A 20,739-nucleotide genomic window follows, 5' to 3' on the forward strand; every position below is an offset into this window, starting at 1 on the left:
TTATTCCTCACATAAGTGGGTTTTGCCTAATCCTTCCCGCCAAGGCATTCTCATGCCCCTTCCTAGCTTTCTTCAGTCCATTTTTGAGTTCTTTCCTAGATACCCTGTAATCCTCGAAAGCTGTGTCAGAGCCTTGTTTCCTCAACCTTAAGCAAGTTTCCTTCTTCCTCTTGAGGAGAAGCTCCTTTGCCCTTGTCATCCAAGACCCCTTCACCTTATTATTCCTTGCCTGTCTCAATGGGACAGCGTTATCCAACACTCACAAGTGCTCCTTAAACAGCCTCCTCATTTCTGTTTATAAGGCACCTAAGGAGCACGTTGTTCATGTAGAGTGTGTTTGGAATGAGCTGCCATAGAAAGTGGTGGCGACTGGTACAATTACAATAGTTAAAAGGATGGGTACATGATTAGGAAGGGCTTGGAAGGAAGTCGGCCAATTACTGGCAAATGGGACTAGATTAATTAGCATATCTGGTTAGCATGGATGAGTTGAACTGAAGGGTCTGTTTCCGTGCAGTACATCTCTCGCACTCTCAGTGATAAATTCTCAAGAATTCCCCGAATAACTAGCCACAACACAACGACAAACCTCTGCTCCCAAGCCTGGGTTTTGTTGGTTTAACATTCACATCACAACAACTGACTCAGAACGGATTTGTCTTTAATGTTAATTTAAATAAAAACAGCACTTGAAAAGACGGAGCACGACACATTTTATGCAGCACCTACAGCGGTAAAAGACTGGCTAAACACAACTGGCACACTCCCAGTATACAGCCCCTTTTCATCCTGGAGGCTTTATTAATAACTTTGATTTTAAAAAACTTGGAGTGCAACTCTTCCTCAGGGATTCCAAAGAAGAAGAAGTCCTGGTTGAAGATTGGATTCCTGCTTCTGCGAACGGTGGCAGTTTGCTGCTTCTGACCTTTACCCGGTTGCAGGTCGAGGGTCAGGCAGCAGCTGATGGTCTGGCAATCAGTGTACTGCTCGTACAGACCCTCCAAACTCAGCAGGCGGATCCAGACCCGCTGTCTGCCGCCACAATACTCAGTCCGCAGCCGCAAGATGCCAGTGTCCCCCAGTGCGACAGTGCTCTCCTTGGTCAGGCTGCGCCCGAGGGTCACCGTTCCTGGGGCGAAGGGAGCACCAGCTGACCTGGGGCTGTGGTCTGGGCTGCTATCCGTGGAGCTGGAGAGGGAGTTGCATCTCTGTGGCCCTTTCCTCGCTGAGCCGCCCGGTACCTTCTTCTGGCTCCAAATGAGGAGGCTGCTCAGCGCCCGGGATAGAGTGGCAGGGGGTGATTCGGGAGAGGTGCCTGGCTTGCTGCCTGCAGGACCAGGGGCAGGGAGCTGGGCGAAGGGGAACACTGACCCTACGGAGATTTCCTGGTCATGGAAGATTGACTCCTTCCGCCTGGTGTGTGGGCTCTCCAGTAACCGGCAGAAACCGTAAGGGGTGTGGGCCCGGGGAAAATGTGGCAGTGACAGGGCAGCCTGGGACGTGGGGTCCCAATCTGTGCTGTCTCCAACTGCAAAACCATCCTCTGGAGCTATCTCATGGCTCAAGTGACCCCGACATTCAGGCACTGCGGTGCAACACTCCCCGAGGCCTTGCTCTGCAGTGGACGGACTCATACCCGGAGCCAGTCTTTGAAGAGTTTGCTGGGGAGTGAACTTGGGTGGGATGAAAAAGTCAGGGACACAGTCAGGGGTCAAGATGTTAATATAAAGCATGGTCCTTGTTGCAGGGCTCCAATCCGGCCTGGTGGAGCAGGAGACCAGGAGGAATTCGAAACGGGCTGACTGGAAGATTCACTGTCAGTCTGCAAACAGAAGGAAGATAAGAATTACTTTGAGTATGTGAGAATCCACCCAATAACTCTGGCCTCCCAAAACAAAGCAGAAAGGATGGAGACAACACTATCTGAGAGGTTCTTACATATACACAGAATCATCAAATCCAATGGAAGCAGGCCATTTGGTCTATTGAGTCCACACTGCCCGTCTGAAGACCATCCCACCCAATCCCTGTAACCCCGCATTCCCCATGGCTAATCGACCTCGCCTGCACATCCCTGGACATTGTGAGCAATTTAGCATGCCAAGTCACCTAATCTGCACATCTTTGGACTGTGGGAGGAAACCAGAGCACTCAGAGGAAACCCACAGAGACATGGGGAGAGCATGCAAACTCCACACAGACAAACAGTCACCCGAGGATGGAATTGAGCCCAGGTGCCTGGTGCTGTGAGGCATCTGTAGGCAAATCTCAATGCAGGCACTGCTGCCCTAGGGTGACAACACCTTCCAAGGCAAAAAGGGTGCTCTGCAACAATAGGTTCAGATAGTAAGCATAGAGAGCAATTGTAGGATGAGTTCTTTCCCACCAGCTACCTGTCTTACAGAGCACCACGTTAACCTGGTCACTCAATGGAAATTTATTCAGTCTCAGACAGAAAATGCTCAAAATGTCCAGCAGATCAAATTGAGGGAAACAAAATATTTGAAAAGTCATCAACTAGAAACATGGGAGCCAGACAAGGCAATCAATGTGATAAGATTTTGAGCAGATGCAGAGGCAGGGAAAGAGGAAGGAGCTTAGAAGAAAGAACAATGGGGAGTATCTATGATCGGGTGGAAGGCAGGTCAGACTATATGACAGAAGATGTGACAGTGCAAGGAAAAACAAGATGATATGGGTATGAAGGTGAGCCTAGAAGAGGTGAAAAGCAAGACTGCCTTCAGAAAATGTGTTCAAAGAAGATTTCCCTCCTCCATGGTTGATTGGATTCATCCCATTAGCCATACACCTGCTCTCACAGGTCCCCCTACTCCCCAGAGTCATGATAAGGCTCCCCTTAGGCATCACCTTCCATTCCACCAACCCCTACATTCAATCATCCTCCACTGTCTCCCCTGCCTCCAGTATGATACCATACCAGTAAACACATCTTTCCTTCACCTCCACCTCAGCATTCCAAAAGGGACCATTCCCTCGACAATGCCTTGGACCACTCCTCAGTCACCCCTAATAGCCCACTCTCTTCACAAAACACCTGTTGATGCAGGAACGAGAGATACAACACCAGCCTCAAACACTCCTCCTAATTAGTCAGTAACGTCTTTGTGCCTGCTTTCAATCTACTCTACTGTACCCAACTGCCCACAACAAAGTGCCCTCTACAATGGGGAAAACAAATGCAGACTGCGAAATATCCCTATTCGGTCCACGTGTCTGACCCTGAGCCTCCAGTCACCTGTCATTTTGTTTCTCTACTTTGAACAAAGATCAGCACAGTCCAGGAACAGGCTCTTTGGCCCACCAAGACTGCACTGACACATGACACCTTTCTCAACTAAAAACCTTTTACCTCTACACTGTTCAGCTCCCTGTATTCATCTATCTGCCAAGACGCCTCTCAAGCGTTGCTATTCTATGTGCCTCCACTGCCTCCTCTAACAGGGCATTCCAGTCACTTATCACCTTCTGTATAAAATAAAAGTGCCCCTGGCATCTCCTTTAAATTTACCTCATTTTACCTTAAATCTATGTCCCTTAGCAATTGACATTTCTACTCCAGAAAAAAGACTGACTATCCGTTCTATCCTGGCCTTTTCTAAATTTCTGTCAGGTCACCCCTCATCCTTCGATGTTCAAGTGAAAACAATCCATGTTTTTCCAAACTCTCCTCATAGCTCATTTGCTGCCACTCTCACCTACCTGTCCTTGACCTCCTTAGTATTCCATCAAGCCCAGCTTCACCTCATCTTTCAACTGGAGAGCCTTCAGGACTCATCATTGAACTCAACAATTTCAAAATCATCACTTATTTTTACACTTTGTTCAATGGCTATTATTAGGGTTGGGAATCGGTTTAGCTCAGTTGGCTGGATTACTGGTTTATAGAGCAGTATGATGCCAACAATGTGAGTTCAATTGCTATCACCAGTTTAAAGCTACTATGTAGGACTCTCCTCTTCCTTCACCTGAGGTCTGCTGGCCCTCAGGTTAAATCACCACCAGTTGCTTCTCTCTCTAACGAGGGAGCAGTCCCTATGATTCCTGAAGAAGGGCTCATGCCCAAAATGTTGATTCTCCTGCTCCTTGGATGCTGCCTGACCTGCTGCACTTTTCCAGCAACACATTTTCAGCTCTGATCTCCAGCATCTGCAGTCCTCACTTTCTCCTAGCGGTCCCTATGGTCTGGTAAGACTATGGGAACACAGCAATTATTGGTGTTGACTCCACCTGACAAAGGAGCAGCACTCCAAAAGCTTGTAAGTTAAAATAAACCTCTTGGACTATAACCTGGTGTTGTGTGACTTCTAACCTTAAACCCCCCTGACCGGCACTGGGGCATCATACTATTAGTGGTGATTCTGCTATTATTCATCAATAATAGATCAATATCAGGTTGATTGTTGAAATCAACAACACACCTTCTAGCTTTCAGCCTTCTAACAGCAACATCCTGCCTTTCACCCTGTCATAGACCTTCCTGTATCTTCTTTCCCCACTTTGGGACCTACACCATTTCACCTGTTTCCCAGTTTTGACACATTCAGCCTGTAACGCTCAAACTGTCCCAATTACACCAGCTTCTGCCAGATGGATTGAAAAGGAGGCATGAGGAAAACTCTTTTCACCCAGAGGGTGGTGGGAATCTGGAACGGACTGCCTGTCAGAGTAGTAAGAGTAGTCAGAAACCCTCACAACATTTAAGAAGCATTTAGATGTACACTTGTGATGCCAAAGCACATAAGACTATGGACCAAGTGCTGGAAAATGGGATCAAAATAGTTAAGAGCCTGTTTTCGATTGGCAAAGACTCATTGGATCAAAAGACTTTATTCTGTGCTGTAGACTTCTATGACTCTAAGACCCACTGAGCATTTTTCCACCATTTTCTGATTTTATTTTCGATTTGCAGGATCTGCCGGATCTTGCCTGTGCACTCAGTACAAGATTCACCAGAGTCACGGCGCCCCACTTCATAGCTGTCCAGTGTGTGGTCACTCACTCAGTACAACATTCTTCCTATTTTAATCATGGAGTAAAATTTTGTACAATGTGCAGCGAGTCAGCAAATTACAACATATTTACAGACCAGGCCACTTAGCCCATTTGTCTGCTGTCAGGTTAATGCTCCACACAAATCTCCTCATATACCTCTTCATGTAATGCCACCAGTATATCCATTGGATCGCCTCTCTCCCTTAGCTGGGTCCCCCTTAAACGTCCCTACTTTGCTTGCCTCAACTATTTCCAACAGCAGCACGGTGCACATTCCCGCAGCTGAAAGAGTTCTCTTGATTTCCAGACTGGATTTATTAGTGACTTCCTCATACTTGTGGTTCCAGGTTTTGCATTCCGTGGAATTAGGAGCCACTTTTCTGTGCCCCTGCTACCATTTTCAGGGTCTCTCATGTCATCTCTGAGCTTTCACCTCTTGAGAGAAAAGAACCCTTGCCCCAGTCTTGCCTGAAATTGTAAAAAGATTCAGAAGGATGATACTGGAACTGAGAGGTTCTAGCTTTCTCATAAGATGGAGACCAGAACAATTCACTGTGCTTCATGTGAGATCCAGACAAGGTTCAATCCAAATTCCCAGTTGCCTTCCATTAACATACCACCCTGTTCCCTGGCCAATATCTCTGTCTCAGGCTTGCTGCAGTGTTCCAGGGAAGTTCAGTGCAAGCTGGAAGAATCACATCTCATTTTCCGCTTGGGGACCCTGCAGCCATCTGGACTCAGTATCAAGTTCAATAACTTTAGGGCTTGAACTTTCCCAAGTCCTTACCCCATGCCTGGTCTTGTTATCATATTACATCTTGTTATCTATTACACAAAACCCATTGTTAGCCCCCAGTAATGACTATTCACTCTCTGAGCCAGGCTGTTGTCCACACTTTTGTCGGTCCGACTGTTTTTCTCTGTCTTTGGGCCCTGCCCCCCCCCCACCCCCACTCTATCATTTACTCCTTCCCACCACCACCACCAGCCCCCCCAACCCCCAATCCTCTGCATAAAATCCAACATTTTCCTATCTACCATCAGTTCTGAGGAAGGGTCACCAGACCCAAAACATTAACTTTGATTTCTCTCCACAGGTGCTGCCAGACCTGCTCAGCCTTTCCAGCAACTTCTGTTTTTGTTACAATCCAAATTAAACTGGACTTTCTCGTTCTTTCAGTCATAGTCTTCAAGAAGTAAACTCCATCTTGTATTTTTATGTTATCAATATTAACCCATCTTGCTACTTTGAGACATGCGCCTGTCGACAGCCCAGATTCCTCTACCCCTTTTAGACTCTATCCAAGCAAAATATTGATTCCTCATTGTTCCAAACAAAACACCCCACCTCCCATTTAGCTGCATTGAAATTCATTTGCTAATTGAATAGCAGTTCTGTATGTTTATTATTTCTGCAATTTGTCACACAATCTTACTTCACAATATCTACAACTCACAATTCGGTATAAATTGCAAATTTAAGACATATTTACTTGGAAAGGTGAGTAGTCCTGATCACTCTGTACAACAATCTCCAGTCTTCTGTTCACTCAATGGATCATTCTCCAGCCACTTGGTATAGTCCAGACCCCCGGTCACTGTGGTCAGTCTCCTGGTCACTCTGTGATGTGTTATTCAGCCTCCTGGTCACTCTACACAGTCCAGTCTCCTGGTCACTCTGCACAGACTCCTGATCACTCTGTGAAGTGTTATTCAACCTCCTGGTCACTCTGCACAGTCCAGTCTCCTGGTCACTCAGTGCCACACTTTGTTTTTATAAACCAATGGGTGACTCAGAGCAGGTGCTGAACCGATTGGTCACACTCATTCATAAGCTAAACCAATCAGCCTGCAAATCCTGGCTTTATTATTTTCTGACCAATGGTATCAGGCTAATCCATTCACCAGATGGCAACAGCAGCTTACTGAGAGGGATGACATAAAAATCACTAAATTGCAAATACTGGGGAGGTGAAATTGCAAAAGTCCGACTGAACAGTTACAGAAAAAGTACAGATGCCGATTAATTGTAGCATGGTGTGTAATTTCTCAGTTCCCTACCACAGAGAGAGAGGGGGTTGCTTAGATACGAAGCAATGGGATTTTTGTTTTAAAAAAGCACGGTCACTAAAGCAAACTAACAGGAAATGTGAAGGTTTGACATTGCTCCCGATCCCCCAGCTGGATCTTAAATTGCAAACATTCGCACATGTTTTAGGCAGGTGACCTTGTAAGGCAGTGAAGGTGTATGTGTGTGTGCAAGTGGACCTTTCCTCGCTTTGATCTTTTAATGTACTGTTGATGGAGTTGTAAAGTGCAGCTTTATCACCAAGGATACTTCAAGGTTTTATCAATTACTACAGACATTCATCGCTGGTCAGCCTGCGGGGTTGTCAAAGGTATTAAAGATGTCATGCATGGTCAGGAAATAAGTTCATAGTGTGTATTGTTTATGTATCTGTATCAGGCTGGAAGGAGAGGTTGAGGAGAGTTCCCCAGATACAGGGGTCTCAGCTAATGATCCAGGGTTAAGTAAAGCTTCAAATATATAATTCTCAACTTCTGAAGAAGTGTCACAGCGGACTGCAAACGTTTTACTCTCCATAGGCACTGCCAGACCTGCTGAGTTTCTCCAGCATTCTGTGTTCGGTTCAGATTTCCGTGGTTTTCGAACTTTTAAAATCCTCATCAAATCCTTCCATGGTCTCGCCTCCTGGTCGCTCTGCACCCGCCTGTCGAACTCTGTGGGTTACTGCATGAGTATTTCTCCCATTTTGGGCTGTTGTACATTTCTGATTTTAATTATTGCACCATTGCCACGAGGTTGCCAAGATCCTGGGCTCCATACCCCCACACCTGTCTGTCACTCTTTCCTCGTTTACGGTGTGAAACAGATTGAAGGTAGTCAGGATGTAAGAAATAGGAACATTCGGCCCATCCAGTCTTTTCTGGCATTCAATAGGATCATAGCTGATCCGACATGCCTCATATCCACGTCCCCTGTAACCCTTGATTCCCCAACTGATCAAGAATCTTCAAAGTTTGTGAGAAGATTTGTAGCTCGGGTGCTCGTTGTTGTGGTTCTGTTCGCCGAGCTGGGAATTTGTGTTGCAGACGTTTCGTCCCCTGTCTAGGTGACATCCTCAGTGCTTGGGAGCCTCCTGTGAAGCGCTTCTGTGATCTTTCCTCCGGCATTTATCGTGATATAATATACTGGACCCAATATACCGGCCACTGCAACGGACAGCTGGAACTGACAACCGGAAGCGGCAGATACAACACAAAACGACTTGACCAGCTATCCTTATTAGCCACACACTCAGATGACAAGCAACAGGAGTTTGACTGGGACAATACTACTATTATAGGACAAGCCAAACAGAGAACAGCCAGGGAATTCCTGGAGGCATGGCACTCATCCACAGATTCAATCAATAAGCACATTGACCTGGACCCAATATACCGACCACTGCAGCGGACAGCTGGAACTGACAACCGGAAGCGGCAGATTCAAGCCACGATAAGTGCCGGAGGAAACATCACAGAAGCACATCACAGGAGGCTCCCAAGCACTGAGGATGTCACTTAGACAGGGGATAAAACGTCTGCAACACAAATTCCCAACTCGGCGAACAGAACCACAACAATGATCAAGAATCGATCTCAGCCTTAAATCCACACAAGGTTTCTGCCTCCAGGGCTTTCTGTGGCAAGGTGTTCCAAAGAGTCTCCGCTCTCTGACAGAAGAATTCCTCTTCATCTCAGTCTTAAACTGGTGCCCCTTTATTCTGAGACTGTGCCCTCTTATCTGAAACTCTCCCATGAGGAGAAACATCCTCTCAGCATTGACCCTGTCAAGTCATAAAGTCATAGTCACAGAGATGTATAGCATGGAAACAGACCCTTCAGTAAGAATTCTTTACATCTCAATGAGATCACCCCTTAGTCTTCTAAACTCCAATGAGTGGAGTCCCAACCTGTTTAATCTTGTTCATGAAGCAATCCCTCCATTCCAGGGATAATCCCAGTGAATCTTTGTGAACTCCCTCAAATGAAATAATATATTTTCTTAGGTAAGGGGCCAAAACTGCTTGGAGTATTCCCTATGTGGTCCCACCAGCATCTTTCCCGAGGGAACATTACAGACCTTCGGCTGTCAATGTTGTGCCAACCTTTTATCCTTCTCTAAGATTAAACTAACCTACATACCCTTCATTTCACTATCTTCCATGTGCATATCCGAGAGTCGCGTAATTGTCCCTAATGTATCTGATTCTACTCCCACCGCTGGCAGTGCATTCCATGCACCCACCACACTCTGTGTAAAGAACCTACCCCTGACATCTCCTCTAAACCTTCCTCCAATCACCTTAAAATTATGCCCCCTCATTATAGCCATTTCCACCCTGGGAAAAAGTCTCTGGCAATCCACTCCATCTGTGCCTCTCGGGGTGAAGAAATGGTGCTGTAGATGAAATTGGACTGCAGGTTTGACAGCCCACAATCCTGTAAAAGCAAAATAAAAACCGAAAGAACTGTGGGTGTTAGAAATCAGAAACAAAGATAGAAGTTGCTGGAAAAGCTCAGCAGGTCTGGCAGCACCTGTGAAGAGAAATCAATTAATGTTTCAGGGACATTTAAGCGACTCTTGGATAGGCACATGGATGATAGCAAAATGAAGGGTCAGTAGGTTCATTTAATCTTAGAGTAGGATAAAAGGTTGGCACAGCATCGAGGGCTGAAGGCTTGTAATGTTCTCTCGGGAAAGGTGCTGGTGAGACCACATAGAGAATACTCCAAGCAGTTTCAGGTCCAGTGACCCTTCCAGTCATCCAGTCCCAGTCACCAGTCCCGAAATGTTAACTCTGACTTTTCTTCACAGGTGCTGCCAGACTTGCTGAGCTTTTCCAGCAACTTCTGTCTTTGTTTCTGTAAACTCAAACATGCATTCAGGTGAGCAGTGAAATTCAGTGCAAGTGTAACTTTCTCACATTGCGTTTAGCTAATGATACAATTGCTGAACAGATGAAGTTAGAAGCAAGTTAGGAGGGTTAAATCACAAGGTGTCACTTGTCCATGAGTAACCATGTGCCAGTTCACAATGTTGATATGCACTGGCAAACCATGAGACTCTAAATCTACAGTGATGGTGTTGGGCAAGGTCAGACCAGAGCAGTATTGATGTCTCTCACTCTGCCTGAAAGGGTAGACACAGACCTAGCATGTGGTTCAGAAAGAACATTTGTCCTCGGCCAAGAGGAAAGGGTTAAAAAGCCTTGCCTGAAAGGCGATGAATTGATGTTATGTAATTATCATCTGGCAACAGCTAACCATCTGAGGACCGTTTACACTTATCAATTGATGTGTCAAACCTTCCAAACACCGAGATAATTCAGTCAAAAGATTATCTTAAATACCACAGTGCACGTCCTTCACAAATTCATTCTGAGCCTCAAAGCTGCATTGACGCAAATCTTTAGATCCTTCTTGGATTCTGTTTGCTCTCTTTTCTGAGGACTTTCTTGGCTGAATCAGCCGAGCAGTAACTCATTCCTGACACTTGGCTTCAAACTCTTTCAATGCAACTTCTATCAGTCTAGGGACCACTGTGTTTCAACAGAATTCTATGTTTGCAAAGGTGTGTTGTATATTCCCTTTACTGTTCTTGACCTTCCCACTGTCCAATATCTTATTGTCTTCTTTCTGTCAGTATGGCATCCTCTATCATCTGGACCTGTCCTGTCCTGTCTCATAGGCTCCTGTTAGCTAACGATCTATGATTGCAGCAAAGAATTGCTCAAAAGAATTGATTTGAATCTTGTAGCCAGCAAAGTAAACAGCAACCTCTTCTCTTTATCCTGACACAATCACCTTCAGAATTATTGTTGAGGTGTGACCGGCTCTATCTCCCATTCCCAATGATTGAGGATGGCAGGGAACATAGGATCTCTCAGAATCTAGGAATTCCAGAGCGAGTGCAGCTCCGACAACACTATCAAAGCTTGACATTATCCAGGACAAAGTAGCCTGCTTGACTGACACTGAAATAATTCTATAGAGGCCGGTATCCCATCACCAAATCAGCCTTTATTTACACATGAACAGTTATAGAGTCACACAACAAGGAAACAGATCCTTCAGTCAAACCAGTCCATGCCAAACATAATCCCGAACTAAACTAGTCCCAACTGCCTGCTCTTGGCCCACATCCATCCAAACCTTTCCTATTCATGTCCTTATCTAAAAGTGGAGAAAGTGAGGACGGCAGAGGCTGGAGATCAGAGCTGAAAATGTGTTGCTGGAAAAGCGCAGCAGGTCAGGCAGCATCCAAGGCTCATGCCCGAAACATCGATTCTTATCTAAAAGTCTTTTAAATGTTGTAACTGTACCAGCATCGATCACTTCCTCAGGAAGTTCATTCCACATTGTCCAGCATGTCTTTTTTAAATCTCTCTTCTCTCACATTAAAAATTGAAATGCCCCATCCTTGGAAAAAGATGCCTGCTATTAACCCTTCTATACCTCTCATGATTTTATAAACCTCTATAAGTTCATCTCTCAACCTCCTGCACTCCAGTGAAAAAAAATCCCAGCCTTTCTTTATAACTCAAGCCTTCCAATTCTGGCAACATCCTGGAAAATCTCTTCCGAACCCTCTCTAGCTTAATAATATCCTTCCTATAACTGGGTGACCGGAACTGGACACAGTTCAGAAGAGGCCTCACCAATATTACTGCCTCATACAGAATCAGACACTAGAGCGTCAGTATCCCTGACACACAACCTTTTTATGTCAGCCAGGGCTCCCTGATTGGACCAGATTAACAGCCCCAGCCAGGGAATTCATGTTCTGTGACATCCAGTTGACTGATCTCATTACAATCATGACAAGCAACACATCCACAAGCATCCAGTCCCTCCACCACCACCAATGCTCAGTAGTAGCAGTGTGTACTATCAATAAGGTGCACTGCAGAAATTCGCCAGCACCTTCCAAGCCCATGATCACTTCCATCTGGAAGGGGAAGAACAGCAAATACTTGGGGCCATCACTAATTGAAAGTTCTCTTCCAAGCCATTCACCATCCAGACCTGGAAATATATAGCTGCTCCTTCAGTGTTGCTGGGTCAAAATCCTGGAACTCTCTCTCTAAGGGTACAGTGAATCTAATTCCAGAACATGGCTTGAAAAAGCACTCAACAACCACGTTCTCAAGGGCAGCTCGGGACAAGTAATAAATGCTGTTCCAGCCAGCCATGCTTGCAGCCATGGAAACATCACCACCTGTAAGTTCCCTTCCAAGCTAGTCACCATCCTGACTTAGAAATATATCACCTGTCCTTCACTGTCACAGGTACAAAATTTCAGGACTCTGTCCTTGACAGCGCTGTGGGTGTACGTACAGAGTTGAAGAGTGTGGTGCTGGAAAAGCACCCTGATGAAGGGCTGATGCCTGAAACATTGACTGTCCTGCTCCTCGGATGCTGTCTAACTGGCTGTGCTTTTTCAGCACCACACTCTTCGACTCTGATCTCCAGCATCTGCAATCCTCACTTTCTCTTGGGTGCACATATAATCGATCAACTGCAGCATTTTGAGAAAACAACTCGACATTAACATTTCCAGGGCTATTAGAGATGGACAATAAATACTGGTTCAGTCAAGGATGCCCAGATCTCATGAACAGACTTTTAAATATCTCTGCAGAGCCTACACCGCCAACAGTACGGGCTTCACACAGACAGACCTTGAATGATCTATGCACAGGTAAAGTCAACAGTTGCTGGGGGAAAGGCAGCGAAGGGTCATGATGTTTTGTTGCAAAATTAATTGGTCAAAAACCCCTGGCAATAATCACAATGTGAAACAAATCTATTCTGGCTGTGGTGGAAGGCTTTCTGAAACATAGTCAGGACTCACACAACACCAGGTTATAGTCCGACAGGTTTATTTGAACATGACAAAAGAGGAATGCTCTGAAAGCTTGTGATTTCAAATAAACCTATAGGACTATAACCTGACTTCTGACTTTGTCCACCCCAGTTCAACCCTGACACCTGCACATCATGGCTACCTATTTCAGAAACGTACACAGGTATTTCGTTTTAAGAATTCCATCTTGGGAGCGGAGTGCTGCTGATGTTCTGGCATTTCTTACCCATTCCTCCTTGCCCCTTTTTTAAACGTGGCGATGAACTGTGTTGAAGGGGCCACCACCGTCCTGTTTGGTAGGGAATTCACCTTTGACCTGAAAGTGAAAGAAGTTGCCCCAGCCCAGGATTTTGTCTGCACTGATAGCCATCAAGGTTTGCCTGGACAGAGGGGCCCACGATGGTGGTCTGTCTAATTGAATCAATCCTGATCAAAGCCATCAACATACTGCAACGATTACTGCTGAATCCACTGGCATCTTTGTTTCTTATTCGCCCATGCTGCTCTCGTCCTTCAAGTGGAAGTGGTTATGGGTTTGGAACATGCTGTCGAAGCTTGCTGGTGAATTTCTGCAGTGCATCTTGTAGATAGTACACACTGCTGCTACTCAGCATGGGTGGTGGAGGCAGTCAATGTTAAAGGTGGTGGATGCAGTACAAATCAAGTGGGCTGCTTTGACCTAGACGGTTTTGAGCTTCTTGAGTTTTGTTGAAGTTGCATCCATCCTGGCAAATGAGGAGTATTCCATCACACTCCAGATTTGAAATATGTAGACGATGGACAGGCTTTGGGGAGTCAAGAGATGAGTTACCCACAACAGAATTTGCAACATCTGAATTACTTTTGTATTAACATGGCTGGTCCAGTTCAATTTCTGGTCAATGGTAACCCCTTAGTATGGAAAAATAGGGTATTTAGTGATGGCCATTGTACACCAAGGGGTGTTGGGTCAATTCTCTCTTGTTTCAGATGGCCATTGGCTGGCACTTGTGTGTCACAAATGTTACTTATGACTTATCTGTCCGAGCCTGGGTATTGTCCCAATCTTGTTGCATTGAACACAGGCTGCTTCAGCATCTGAGAAGTCACAAACGTTGCTGAACATTGTGCATTCATCAACGAACTTCCCCATGTCTGACCTTGTGGTGGAGGGAAGGTGATTGATGAAGCAGCTGAAGATGGTTGGGCCTATGACGCTGCCCTGAGGAAGTCCTGCAGAGATGTCCTGGAGCTGAGGTGACTGACATCCAACAACCACAACCATCTATGTGCCAGGTATGACGGCAACCACCTGGAAGCTCACACCCGCCCCAGACCCTGGATTCCCATGGATTCCAGTTTTGCAAGGGCTCCTTGATGCCACACTCAGTCCAACGCAGTCTTGATGTCAAGGGCTATCACTCTCATCTCATCTCTGGAGTTCAAGCTCTTTTGACCACGTTTGAACCAAGGCTGTAATGAGATCAAGAGCTGAGTGGTCCTGGCAGAACCCAGATTGGGCAACACTGAGCAGGTCATTACTGAGTAGGAGCTGCTTGATAGCACGTTTAATGACACTTTTCACCACTGAACTGGTGATCAAGAAGGGACTGATGGAGCGGTAATTGGCCAGGTTGGATTTGTCCTACTTTTTTATGTACAGAACATACTTGGACAATTTTCCACATTGTCAGGTAGATGCCAGCGCTGGAACAAGAGCTGTTGTGGGGCCTTAGAGGTATGACTAGTTCTGGAGCGCAAGTCTTCAATACTGTTATGAGAATGTAGTGAGGACCCATCCAGTGAGTTCAGTATTTCTTAATATCATTCAAATAAACCTTGTAATACTTGGAAATGAATATAATAGTTGAACTCGAGCCCAGTTTTAAGGTATACAAGGCAGGCCAGACCACTACCTAACTCATTACCTGAAAAGGGGGGGAAGAGATGGGAATCCTCAAGGCATTTGAGAAGAGTTTTGATGAGAACTTGAAACACAATAGCATAGAAGGCTCTTGTGGGGCGGTGGTAATGTCACTACCTCTGAGCCAGGAGATCGGGGCTCGAATCCCACCTGACTCTTTGACTCAATATACCAGCAGTGTGTAATAAAATGGAATTAGAATTGATAATTTCTGGACGAAAGGAGCAAACATGATTGGCTGAAGGATGTCATTCCCAGCTGTAACGACACCATGACCAAGTATGCGTCATTAGCTTGTTTTCCTGGCTTTTCTTTAAGTGGAGAAAGTGAGGTCTGCAGATGCTGGAGATCACAGCTGGAAATGTGTTGCTGGAAAAGCGCAGCAGGTCAGGCAGCATCCAGGGAGCAGGAGAATCGACGTTTCGGGCATAAGCCTTTCCTGAAGAAGGGCTTATGCCCGAAACGTCGATTTTCTTTAAGTGGAGCAATTAAAATCAGGGATGCTCGGAGTCCAGAGGAAGGGTCCCTGGACCCGAAACATTAACTCTGATTTCACTCCACAGACACTGCCAGACCTGCTGAGCTTTTCCAGCGGTTTCTGTTCTTGTTTCTGATTTCCAGCATTCTCAGTTCTTTCGGGTCTTGTGCTCAGAATTAGAACAGCACCGATATCTCAGAGAGTTGTGGGACTGGTGGAGATCCCAGAGGCAGAGTATAGAGACACTATGCAGGGGTTTGAAGGGGAAGATGAAACCTGTGAAAGCAAACCAGTGCTAAAGACGTCAGTGAGCACTGGGCAGGTGACAGAGGAGTGTGACTTGCTGTGAGTTAAGGTGCTGCCAAAAGATTTGTGGATGAAGTTAAGATTGAGGGGACACACTCTCCTCAAAGCTGGGACTCGGGCAGATGAAGATCACTATTATTCATCCAAATAGCAACGTAACTCCTCCATCACGGTGGACCAACTGCTCGCACCATCAGGCTTGATCTCCTTGTTGACAGCGCCACCCTGTGCTGATTTGTGGTATGAGAGCTGGGCCCTTAGTCCCAGTTTTCTCTCCCATTGCTGATCCTTGTAGCAAGTTCTCCCCCTTACCACTGGCCATTCCTGTCTCAGAGCTGGAGCAGTGAAGGGCTGGAGCCCCATTCCCAACTGCCCCCGGTGAGCTGTAATTTGCAAGATACTGGGTGCAAACACAGCAAGGGCAGTTATGGAATTATATCCAGAAGGAGGCCATTTGTCCATTGTGTCGGTGATGGCACCTTTGGCAGAAGGATCCAACTCATTCCACGTCCCCAAGCTCTTCCGTTTCAAGTCCCTTACTATGTGTCCAATTTCTTTTTGAAGGTTCCCACTAGAATTCCTACAGTGTGGAAGCAGGCCATTCAGCCCACACCAACCCTCTGTAACAGCATCCCACCCCATTCCTGTAACCCACCTAACCTGCACATCATTGGCACTTTAGTATGCCAATGAATCCAATGATGTGCAGCTTGGGTAAATTGGCCATGTTACACTGCCCACAGTATTCAGGGATGCACAGGTTAGGTGCATTAGTTTGGTAGAGGAATGGGTCTGTGTGGGATAATATTTAGAGTTGATGTGGACTTGTTGGGCTGAAGGGCCTGTTTCCACACTGTGGGGATTCTATGATTCCACATACCTTTGGACAGTGGGAGGAAACCAGAGCAAACCCGCACAGACATGGGGAGAATGTGCAAACTCCACACAGGCAGTCACCCAAGGCTGGAATCGAACCGGGGTCCCTGGAGCTGTGAGGCTGCAGTGCTAACCACTGAGCCACCGTGCCACCCACTTGTTGTGCTTACACTGCCCTCTCAGGCCATGTGTGGGATCACAGCAACTTGCTACATTCAAGGAAATGTTTTTGCCTGCTCTTTGGCAGACTAACTGTTACCTTGTAGTGGGCAAAGTGACCTCCAACTGAGTGGTAATCTGAAGAAGGGTTGAGTTGGGTTAGGTTCAGATTGAGCCCCCTTCCTGCCTTCAAACCCTTCAATGTCTTTACATCGAGCTTCCCCCCCCCCCCCAGGATGGTGTGGCCTGATGATACATTTCTACCACTGGGGGTGCGAGCTCAACCACGACATTCCTTTTAAAGACCGCGAGGATCTGCCAGTTTCCCTCAGGATGTTGCCTATCTTTACCAGGAGCTGACCAATGTCTGTGCCCTCAGTGTACTTCCCCCTGGCACAGAGGAGGCTCCTGGATGTGTCGTGGAGAGTTCGCTACATGGGAGCCCTCACCCTTTCCATCAAGTATCCGGGGTGGAGGGTGCTGCACGTGTTGTAGGTGAAGTCAGTTCACGGATCCCCAGTCCCAACTGTTTATTTCGCAGTGCTGTGAAGTCTGTGTAGCATGAGAGATTGAAAGCCCTTCTTAGTAATTTGAAAAATCTTTGTATTCCTTTGGGCTGCATTTCAGGCCTGTGCTGCTGATCTTTGGGCACCTGGTGTGGAGGGGTATGGGCACGTGAAAGGACCCCCTTGTCGGTTTGCTCTAGGCCTGGCCATGTGGCTCAGTGGTTAGCACTGCTGCCTCACAGCGCAAGGGACCCAGGTTTGATTCCAGTCTTGGGTGACTGTCTGTGTGGAGTTTGCATGTTCTCCCAGTGTCTGCGTGGGTTTCCTCTGGGTGCTCCGGTTTCCTCCCACAGTCCAAAGAAGTACAGGTTAGGTGGATTGGCCATGCTAAATTGCCCATAGTGTTCAGGGATGTGTAGATTAGGGACATTAGACAGGGGAAATGTAGAGTAACAGGGCAGGGATACAGGTCTGGGTGAGAGGGTTGGTGTGGGCTTGTTGGACAGAATGGCCTGTTTCCACACTATAGTGATGCTATGATTCAAAGTGCCCATCAGCAGGTCTGGACATGGAGAGTTCATAGTTCCTGACTATCTGTACCCCTTCTTAATTTTACCGAGTTAAAAATCACATGACACCAGGTTATAGTCCAACAGGTTTAATTGGAAGCTCACTAGCTTTCAGAGCACCGCTCCTTCATTAGGATGAAGGAGCAGCGCTCCGAAAGTTAGTGCTTCCAATTAAACCTGTTGGACTATAACCTGGTGTTGTGTGATTTTTAACTTTGTACACCCCAGTCCAACACCAGCACCTCTAAATCATAATTTTACCGAGGTACTGTGAAAAGTTTTGTTTTGCGTGCAGTACCATAAGGTGCATCAGGGTAATGGTACAGAGTGAGGAATTAAATGTTATATCTGCAGACAAGGTGCGCAGAGAGCGGCATCAACATTCAATTTAAAATGTGAGAGATCCATTCAGAAGTCTACTAACGGTGGGGAAGAAGCTGTTCTTGACTCTCTTGATGCGTGTGTTTAGGCCTATGTATCTCCTGCCTGACGGAAAAAGTTGAAAGGGGTTATAACCAGGGTGGGAGGGGTCCTTGATGATGATCGCAGCCTCCCTGAGGCAGCAGGAAGTGTAGATGGAAGGTTGGCTTGTGTGATGGACTGGGGCTGTGTGCACAATTCCCTTCTGCAGCTACCTTCAGGGCAAGGTGTCCTTATGAAAAAACACTACGTGTCCCTCAACTTTCCCAACGTATTTAGAGAGAGGTGGGTCTTTCCCCACACATTTTATTTTTCCACTGCCCCCGATGGACTGCTGTTGTAAATGTCCTGCCTCATGAGCTACATGTGACATTTGGTGGCAGAGAAAACTTTCCAAAGGGGCATGGAAACATCTCTGGATTGTAAATAAAGCTATCTGGTTGAGCAAGGATTCTGTGGTGTGGTGGCAGTGTCCTTACCTCTGGGCTAGGAGGGCCTGGGTTCAAGTCCCACCTGCTCCAGAGGTGTGTTATAACTTCTACAAACAGGTTGATTAGAAAATATCTGCAGTCGTATTCATCATCAGCAGCACTCCCATAGAGATGGGAGTGACTCTCTCCCACTCTCGGGGTGAGTCTGTGGGTGGCTGTACAGCCCGATGCAGCTACCCCAGGCTCTGTTACGCTGGGGGCAGGTGGTGGTCACAGGAAGGGGGTAGGTGGGGCATTGGTGTGGCAGCGTGCCCCTTATGCTGATCCCCCCGGAATCCGCTTTTTCCCGATGGGGAGTGTCGAGGAGCTCGACACCTTCCCGGATGCCTCTCCCCAACTTTGGGACGGTATGGGGCCAGTGATTCCCAGGTGCCTGTGGGAATGCTGCACTTCCACAGTGAGGCCTTGAGGGTATCCCTGAGGCCCTTCCTCTGTCCCACCTGGGGCTGGCCTGCTGTTCCGGAGCTGGGAGGAGAGCACCTGCTCGGGGAGCCTCGTGTCGGTCATGGGGACGACGTGCCCAGCCCATCGCAGCCGATCGAGGGAGGGGTCAGTGCCTCGATGCTGGGGACTTTGGCCTGGTCGAGGACTCTGGTGTTGGTGCGTCCCAGTGGATTGGCAGGATCTTGCTCAGGCAGCGTTGGTGGGACTGCTCCAGCATCTTGAGGTCCCTGCTGTAGACAGTCCACGTCTCAGAGCCATACAGGAGGCTGGGAACCACCACAGATCTGTATACATTCAGCTTGGTGTCGGATCTGATGTTGTTGTCCTCAAACATTCTTTTCCCTGGGATTTTGTGGGACAACGATAGTGTCCCTCCCTCTTGTGGATTAAAAATATCTACCTTTATTTCAGAGGAATGGGCTCCTTACCTCTGGCCAGGAGGCTTGGTTCAAGTCCCATCTACTCCAGAGATTTTTATAACATCTCTGAACAGGTTGATTAAAAACTATCTGTCTTGATTAAGGCAAAAGCCTTGTTTCCATAAACAAATAGTTGCTTTCCTCCATTACATCTGACCAAACAAGATCTCTTTCCACAGAGAGTGGTAAGGGCATGGAATGCCCGACCTGTTAATGTAGTTAACTCAGCCACATTAGGGAGATTTAAACAATCCTTAGATAAGCATATGGATGACGTAGGGGGACGAGCTGAGAATAGTTCACAGGTCGGTGCAACATCGAGGGCCGAAGTGCCTGTTCTGCTCTGTATTGTTTTATGTTCTATGTGCTATGTTCTGGAGATGCTAACTTAAATGAGGATGGTGCCAAAGTGTGTGGCAGCACAGTGATTTAGCATATTGGCTCATAGTGCCAGGGATCCAGGTTCGATTCCAGCCTCGGGCGACTGTCTGTGTTGAGTTTGCACGTTCTCCCCGTGTGGGTGGCACGGTGACAGTGGGTGGCATAGTGGTTAGCACTGCAGCCTCACAGTGCCAGAGACCCAGGTTCAATTCCCGCCTCAGGCGACTGACTGTGTGGAGTTTGCACATTCCCCCCGTGTCTGCGTGGGTTTCCTCCGGGTGCTCCGGTTTCCTCCCACAGTCCAAAGATGTGCAGGTTAGGTGAATTGGCCAAGCTAAATTTCCCATAGTATTAGGTGAAGTGGTAAATGTAGGGGAATGGGTCTGGGTGGGTTGCACTTTGGCGGGTCAGTGTGGACTTGTTGGGCGGAAGGGCCTGTTTCCACACTGTAAGTGAGTAATCTAATCTATTATAATCTGTGTGGGTTTCCTCTGGGTGCTCTGGTTTCCTCCCACAGTCCAAAGGTGTGCAGGTCATGGATTAGCCATGGCAAATGTGGAGTTACAGAGGTAGGGTGTGGGTCTGGGTGAGATGCTCTTTGGAGGATCAGTGTGGTCGAAATGGGCTGAATGGCCTGCTTCCACACTAGGGATTCTATGAAATCAGCCTTACGCTCACCTAGTTTCCAACTCGCTCATAGAACAGGAGTTTCTGGACAGAGATTTGGTTTGTTAAACCGGAACTTCTAACAGCTGAGAGGAAAGATAATTCCAAAGATGATTGGAAATAGAGCATCAATATCACTGTATATAATCCCTACACACAGCTGGACAGTGCAAAA

General features: G+C 46.9%; 1 protein-coding gene across 1 annotated transcript; it reads right to left on the reverse strand.

Moving 5' to 3' along the window:
* Positions 1–644: 644 nt before the first annotated feature.
* c2cd4a (C2 calcium dependent domain containing 4A) lies at positions 645–6,789 on the reverse strand. The gene is made up of 2 exons (XM_043680653.1): positions 6,507–6,789; positions 645–1,822 (listed from the first exon to the last, which is right to left on the reverse strand). The coding sequence occupies exon 2, from the start codon at positions 1,731–1,733 to the stop codon at positions 726–728; it is 1,008 nt and encodes a 335-aa protein (XP_043536588.1). The 5' UTR covers positions 1,734–1,822; positions 6,507–6,789; the 3' UTR covers positions 645–725.
* Between the last annotated feature and the right edge of the window lie 13,950 nt (positions 6,790–20,739).

Source organism: Chiloscyllium plagiosum, chromosome 40 (assembly GCF_004010195.1).
Source record: "Chiloscyllium plagiosum isolate BGI_BamShark_2017 chromosome 40, ASM401019v2, whole genome shotgun sequence".
Classification (NCBI taxonomy): Eukaryota; Metazoa; Chordata; class Chondrichthyes; order Orectolobiformes; family Hemiscylliidae; genus Chiloscyllium; species Chiloscyllium plagiosum.